This window comes from Oreochromis aureus, linkage group 2 (assembly GCF_013358895.1).
Source record: "Oreochromis aureus strain Israel breed Guangdong linkage group 2, ZZ_aureus, whole genome shotgun sequence".
NCBI classification, from domain to species: Eukaryota; Metazoa; Chordata; class Actinopteri; order Cichliformes; family Cichlidae; genus Oreochromis; species Oreochromis aureus.
This window is the reverse complement of record NC_052943.1, coordinates 6,824,003-6,832,105: the sequence shown is the minus strand read 5'-3', so window position 1 is coordinate 6,832,105 and position 8,103 is coordinate 6,824,003. Positions and strand designations below refer to the sequence as shown.

General features: G+C 43.4%; 1 protein-coding gene across 1 annotated transcript; it reads right to left on the bottom strand.

The window, feature by feature from the left end:
- Positions 1 to 497: 497 nt before the first annotated feature.
- Positions 498 to 6,991, bottom strand: stc2a (stanniocalcin 2a). Its single transcript, XM_031745276.2, has 4 exons — positions 6,648 to 6,991; positions 4,489 to 4,631; positions 3,664 to 3,875; positions 498 to 3,464 (listed from the first exon to the last, which is right to left on the bottom strand). Exons 1-4 carry the CDS (start codon positions 6,787 to 6,789, stop codon positions 3,101 to 3,103), a joined length of 861 nt encoding a protein of 286 aa, XP_031601136.1. The 5' UTR covers positions 6,790 to 6,991; the 3' UTR covers positions 498 to 3,100.
- Positions 6,992 to 8,103: the final 1,112 nt, after the last annotated feature.

The following is an 8,103-nucleotide window of genomic DNA, read 5'->3' as shown; positions in this document are numbered from 1 at the left end:
AGTAAGACAAATGGAAAAATAGAATACAAGATTTGTGTGATTCCCCCCTTTGTGTACGGCCTACAAGTGACTTTAGAATGATTTTGAGCACCTGAATAACAGGTGAAAGTCTACCTTTCAAATCAGAGCACTGTCTAAATGTTTGGTGAGGCAATGTACACTGTTGGGCCTTCTCATAAAAACTGACACCCTAAACCCAGCCCCGGCATTGCGTACAATCCAGAGCTGCTGACGTAAATGTCCGGGCCCTTTCAAAAGAGAGGATATTTCCAGTCCTTGAAACTTTAAACACAGCCCGTATTTCACTGTCAGAAAGGAGGCAGCAAGTCAAATGAGAATAGGGTGTCTTTTAACCTGTGGGTACACCTGAGACGTCAAGGCCTTCTCTGCTAACTTACTTAGAGCTGAGTAAATGGTTTGCCTCCGGTGTCTGTTTGCAGTTTTATGCAACTTTAACATTGATAAAGAGAAAGAAAATTGCCTTGAAGAACACAAAATGCAGACAAAAATATTTTAATGAACAAGGTCCATCTGACTTAAAGAGTCCAAAGATACTTCAAGGGTTATAAACCCAATATCACCCAAGTAAGTTACAAGTCTCTAGATGATGTCCTGTAGTTTGAAGCAGTGAAAGCAGAGACTGTGCTTAACAGAGGAAAACCTGTGATGTAGTGATGGAGCACTAAGAATACAGGAAACCTGGTTAGTTTTATTTTCCTCTGAACACATACAGGGCAAAAAAAAGCCATTCAAGCCACTATAGTATTACAAAAAGCCATATCAAACCTAATGACAGAGCGCTTAACAGATTGTCACGTTACAAACATACAGTACATTCTCATAGGATTAGCTTATGTCTTATGCTGGGATGTCACAGGAATCCCAACTTCCACAAAAGAATAATAATAATGATAATAATAACAATAATAATGATAAAAAAAAGCCTCAAAGTTTCACTTAAGATCGTGTTTAAATGAGTGGGAGAATAAATCTTTATCTTTAGTATGTAGTAAAAGGAGAACTAAACTGTGAAAAAGCTTTAACTGAGCCACAAAATCTGAACATGTCTTATTTTTATTTTTGCACCAAGCACTCCTCAGCATGTGGTGAAATGTGCTCATAAACTGCACTTCCACAACTGAAGCATGTGACTGGCCTGAAATGGTCAAAAATCTGCATGTCTGTGCCCTAAAGGAGGAAAGACAGAGTGAATCATCACATTTAAGAAAGAAAGAAAGAAAGAAAGAAAGAAAGAAAGAAAGAAAGAAAGAAAGAAAGACAGACATTGGGCTCGTCTCACTCCTTGGTCCACTCGTCTCTGCCTCTCTGTTTTGCTGGCTCTTGGCTGTGACCCAGAGGAATTCTCTGGTGGCCTCTGTAAATATAACATTTAGAATAACAGCGCCAGAGCCCCTGTGTGTGGACTTAACCCAGTTCCTGGGTCCTCGCTGTGTTGCTTGCGGCTCTAACGGGTAGAATAACAGGCCTTCATGTCTGACCTAGGTATGGGACCAGAGAGAAATAAGAACTAATTTATAGGGGCCAGGAGATCTGGAGGGTTTCTGTCAAGCCTCTTTCCTACCCACTGGGACACCGAGGAAGGGCAGCACGGCTCGACCTGGTTCTGTGAGGATGCAGGCCGTTTTGGTGCCGTCGTCGAGAGGAAATCCAGGCTGCTTAAAGGAAACGGTCTCTGGCTAGAGGGTGACTACTGAGCTAATATGGTCTTATTTCTCAAGCTGCACTGGTCAAACACAAACCGACAATAACCTGAAGTGCAAAATCCGAGACTTTGTGGCTCAACACCTTCGCAAAACAGCTATAACATTAAAACCTCCCTCATGACACAGTATCATCGATTCAATTAAAATCACAGAGAAGCGGTCACAGTGGACATTAATGACTTTAGGCACGTTGATGTTTGTGATTTTTTTTGGGGGGGGGGGGCATTTGAAATCGAACATCCTCTTTGCCGCTGATAGCTGACAGTCACGTGGGAAAAAACACATTTGACAGTTCAGCTGCTATTTGTGAACATGAGTGACGGCTCCTGAAACCAAACACACTGACACCGATCTGCAATGTCTCTGACACACAGTTTCCAGAGCTCTATTAACAATGAATGAGAGTGGTGTGATACTTGCATTTAAAGTAAGACACGTGAATAGAATATATCTAATACTCGTGAAGCATACAGATCCCCATTCACTGCTGCCCAGAGAGCGGTGCCAGGGTGACATCAACGAAGCGTCTCTGCGCTCTTATTTCTAGCTTTGCGAGAGACTTATCGATACATACAAGTGTGAACTAACTGCTCATATTCATAGCATTACATTTGCATTCTCTTCTGAGTGGACTTACACTTTGAAGAATGCACACATTTAATGGCCGTCATGCACTACAATTCATATGTGCCAGAACTGGACTTAAATCCTGTACAATTTGTATTAATCATCAAGTATCTATAGTTATAATACATATCTCCACTTTGAAAACAGCAAATAGTGTATGTTACATATCTACAGACCTTTGTGTGATGGGTGCAATACTGTGAAGAGAATGACAGACAGCACACCATATACTATGTCACCTATAGTATATCAGTATTGCATATTGTAACTATATTTATACATGTTCATATAAATATAGATATTCTATGTACATATTGATATTTCAACTTTGCATAAAGAATAAAATAAATAATACAAATATAATCAAATCTTACAGTAAGTATGATTTGAGAAAATGCTATATTAGAGCCAAAATAGTCCTAACAGCTGAAATAGTCAACAATTGTTATTCATTTTTAAAATAATAATAATAATGATAATAATAATGATAATAATGATAATGTGGCCTACAGTCTGGCATGAGCTACACCATGATTACCCTGCACATTTACCATGTGGGACTGCTGGAATGACTAGAAAGGGCGGAATAAGGACAGGAAAAGTCGGGGCTTGTTTCCTTCAGCTCAGTCTATGGGAATTTGTGTGTGTGTGTGTGTGTGTGTGTGTTCGTAGTTGTGTGAAGGTGTACACAAGTCTGCAAGTGTGGCTTTTAAATGGTGTAGGAGGTCAAAAGTCAGTTTCCTGAGCTTTCACCTCCGGATGTCGGTGGCCTTGGGGTCTTCCTCCTCAGCCACCACTCCAGCTTCCGGACTATGACGGCGGGGTCCCTGGCTGCGGTTACGTGGGTGAGAGCTGAAGCCTGCCTTACCAGCTTTCTCCTTTTCACCTTGCCGCGGCAGGCGAGGCTGCTCCGGTTCAGGCTGTGAAGGCAAGAGGTGGCGGCGGTGTTCGACTGGGGTGCTGGCAGGAGACGGGGCCATTGAGGTGCAGAGGCTCAAGCTGTCGCAGAGGGCCCCCCAGTTCTGCTCACACTGTAGTCGGACGCTGCGTGTCAGAGCCTCCTTCACTTCCTCTCCACAACTCAGGAGAATATTCACCAGCTCTACATATGGACTGGGCAGAGAGAGGCACATTAGGTTTGGAAGTACAATAAGCGTCTAGCAAATGGATAGACTTCACTGAGATGTATCTTTACAATCAACAGAAGAACAAATAAAAATATCCACGAAATCTTAATTTTTTTTAAAAAGATTGCGATTAAAGAGAAGGGATGGCTTAGAGAATCTAAACCTGGTCCAGATCAGTCCCTTACCCTTTGGGGAACAGATCTTGGAAATGGATCATCTCCACCATGACGGCCACGTTCTCCTTAGCAGCAGAGCACAGGTTGTGTTTCATGTAGCACTCTCTCTGGAGCTGGAACACCATCTCCTTAATAGACACACACTTTCTGCTGATGCAGCTGAACTTGTGTCGCAGACCATGTGCCATACATTTCAAAGCATCCTTGATGAAGGACTTCCCCTATGTACACATAAAGACGGGTTCCCTTTAAGTTCCTAGAAAATCAGCTATAGAGCAAGCTCATGTGGTGTTCCTTCTCTCTTACATGTATATTAATTACACAGATAGCTTTGGCATTTTGTGGGTACCATACATCTATTTTAGGAGTTTTGGAGTGTATTTCTGGTTGTGTTCTATAAATGGTAACTACACTTTATTCACAAGGAAAATGGACACGTAATTCTGTAATCAGTAGTCAAATACTGTCATTCTTCTGCTGAAATCTTCTGCCAACAATGTAAGTTCCTAGTATGTGACCCTATAGGCATATTAACACCCCAGTCAAGCCTGGGTTGGCAGGGCTTCAACCCCTGCTATGTATGAAAAGGGCGCTAACTGGGCTTCTAGCCAGCTGGCTCATGACGCTTAGTCCTAACTGTACACACATCACTCCGCTGAAAGGCATGTGAACTTGTCAAGAAAGGGAAAAAGAAATAGATGATTAGTTCAGGGCATGTATGATCGCACTTCTAAAAAGAAAATTGATGATTCAGAAGCAATGAACTAATAAAAAGGAAAGCTGCCTCTTGTTTTACCATTTTCTTTTTTGCAAACAGACAGATTAGTTTAGTACCTGAGAGTCAAATTTGCCAGCGTTGTGCAGGAACGTCATGCAGATTTCCTGTAGCCCTCGTATCTCGCAGGAGTTGTTCTCAAAGCACTCAAACACACCGCAGCCGACATCCCCTGCACTCACCAGGCAGTGCTGAATCTCAGCTGGAAACAGAACAGGTTAGAGGAGGGACCTTATCATCTGCTCTCAGCATAGAAAGCACGCAGACCGTTACAAGCGTGCTGGCAACGAAGACCATACAGCTTGGAGGCACAACTCCACTTCAGCACCGATTGCTGCACAAATCATAAAGCTGATGTGGCGTATAACTATTTCCACAGATGCAGGCGGCTGTTCGTGTGTGTTCATGACCGAGAGTCTAATAGAGACAGAAAGAATGCAGGGGAGGGTGTGTGCGGGGATGAGAGGAAGTCTAATTTCCCCAAGCTGAGGGGTTCCTGCAGAGGAACACTTGGTGACAGATATTACTGTGTCATTCTGCACCACAATCCATCTGCACTGCCTAGCATTGAGATAGGATGGTGCATTGCAGATACAGCCTTAACTACTTGTGGAGGAAACACAAGCAGCCATTTCAGTGTCCCTAAATGTGCATCAACAAGTCTTGCATTCTTATATTTGCAGAGCCAATCAAGAGTGCATACTGAAAATGCAACAGCAGTGATGCAAGCACAAAAAAGAGAACTTTTCACATTTACATCAAAGGCTTGTCTCTTTCCCCCTTTCTTTTGTTTTAACTGCAGGCATCAGATACAAGTATCAAAAAACAAAAAAAGGGCAGAATCACATCACAAACGGTGGGACCCCGTTTCAATTTTAGATTAATGTGGCAAATGGCAAGTTACCTCGTGAGGCAACATACCATTTGCAGTTTAGTCTGGCTCTGACAACCGTTAATTGTTAACGTAAGTAATACATCATTACACAGGTGATAAGTTTTGGAGCTGGTAACTGATGGGCGTGAGAACAGTTTTTGTCTCACAGTCGGAGTTGCGCCCCCGTTTGCAAGAAAAGGAGACTCCGTCTCGACCACAGCAAATAAAGGATTAAGTGTGACTTATTAGAAATCCCGCTTGTCAACAAAGAGCCTCTTTTTTTCGTGGTAGTGGTGGTGGTGAGGCTGTGTGTGTGTGTGTGTGTGTGTGTGTGTGTTTGGAGGAGAGGGGCGGGGGGCTGCTACGGGGGTTTTGTAGGCACTGAGTTGAACTTTAGTACGCAGGAAAAGTGAGCCGCTGTCAGCAGTGCTTGTTTTGGCATCACGGGAATGTGCTTGGATCGTACGAGCTTGGCTGCAGCTTGCATTGAATTACACAGTGGTGTTACCAGGGTCTCTGCAGAGAGAGAGAGACCTGCATTGGAGTTTGTCCCCATTTTTTTTTTCAGCGTGGAGGAAAGATAACAACTAGGCTCTAATATTTTGACACAGGTTCACATGGTCGGTCTCGACCAAGACTTGCGGTCTGTGAGGATAAAAATCACCCAATATAAAGTGCAAGTTCCGGGGAAAGAGCAGCAGTCCGAGAAGGTGATGGTGGTGGTGGTATTGGTGTGGGGGCTTTGTGTTAATTAGGTGAAGCATACTTCTCCTTTTTTATGGTATTTAATAAGCACTACTGCCTCAGAGGATTGGTTCAGTAAATGAACTCCAGCTTGCCTTCAGCGCAGATCAAGCACCGCACTAGTGCACTCATTACCGCTCTACTAACCTGCACACCTCACCCAGCACTGATATCAGGAGACAGCCTACACAGCGCACACATACATATTTACATGTATTTTTTTTTAAGCAGCTAACCACTGAAATAATCAGCTGTGGCACGCGTGCACACATTAACAAGCGCGCACGCACACCTAGATGCTCTGCCGTACACGTTGCCTATTACCTTGCGCCGTTCTATTAATAGTTTACTAACATACTGAATTTCTATCTGAGTATTTACAAAATATCGTCTTTCGCAGGTATCGAAAAACGTCTCTCGAGTGAACCGTCGGGATTTAAGTTAAAATAAATAAATAAAAATAAAACATTTTTTTTAAAAACACCGGATTTGCCAAAACCGCCTGAACGTGCTTCTTGCATGGTTTAATTGTGCAGCCACGAGAAACACGTGTCCGGACAAACCCCACGATTCTTACCTCTATTGCCACTCATTTCTTACCTGTGTTCTGCAGTGAGAGGCGTCCTTTCTGGCTCGCAGGTTTCTCCGGGGGGGTGTCATAAATGTCAATATTATCCGTTCCCACTACTTGCTCCAGTACTGACAAAACCAGCAGCAGCAGCACGGCCAGTTTGACAAACATTGCGTCTCCGACAATGAGCTTCTATCCCCACTGCAAAGATCCGGCGAGTGCGAGTGTCTCTGCGTGGGTGAGGGTGCACCTTGGATCGACGGAGCTGCTGCTCGGTGGCTTATGGGGCAGCTGTGGGACTGAATGCACGAGCTGGAAGTGATGCTGCCTATATTTCTGAGAGCCCCGGGTGTCAATTTGGATGAAGGAGTTAAGCAGGTGTTGTCGGTCGGGGCTTTACAACCAATCAGAGACGCAGAAATCCACGTCCAAGGTTTTAGGGGAGTGTCCAGCGAAAAGTCCCCTTTTTGCCATAAAAACTGGCCCTCTAAGGCAATATTCATGAGTAAGCTGACTTGAATACTACAATCAGTATAACCCTCAGACATCCAATATCCCAACCAGACGTTTAATAGTCTTTATCTAGTTGATTTGATCTAAGATAAGCTGCAGTTCCTGCTTTTTATTGCAGCAATGAAAAGTAAACAGAAAGTCTGCTTATGCCATGGAAACACTTACATAGGATACACACAGAGCAGTGGGAGATTCAAGACGCATTACGCTTACCAACATGCTGGAAAATGTAACATGTGTAATGTCCAAACACTCTGCAATAAAAAAGCAATCTGATGTCAGTGGATCTGCAGCCTACTAGTCATTATTCCAAGGCAGCTTTTAAATTAAGCGCAGTGTCGACAACATGTGCGAGAACACTGCTTCCACAGAAGGTGGGTGCAAAGTTTGCTGTGACAGAAATGCTTAATGAAATTTAACTGCCTGGCAATTGCACACCAGTCTATTAATAATATACACTGATTTTAAGGTCAGATTATAATAACTTTTATGACTGACTGCTCCTATAAATAGAATTCCTTAACTTTTTTTTATGGGCAACTACATACAGAGAGCTCTGTTACACAATTCCCAGTTTAGTCTGTGACAATGAGTTCCTACTCACTACTACAGGGAGTGATCTAAGAATAGAGGACAAACATTGGCAAGGTTGCACATTTGGAGACGCTTGAGGAATCTTTTTCAAGAGCAACACTTGAGGATGCCATGTGGAATGACTGCAAGCTCACTGCAGAAGGAACATTAAGTCTCCATATTCTGAATTTTTCCAATGACCTAATGGCGTTGCTGCTTTTCAGGTAAAGCCCTCTATAGGAGTTGTTAGAGTGATGCAAGCATCGGTGCATGGCTTGGGATGCCAGAGGGCTGCTACATGTGGAAAAAAGAAATGGCAACAACAGCAGGAAATGACCATCAAGGTGCAGCATGTGGGAAATGCACTTATATCTAAAGCCTCCAGGGGGCCCACTGATA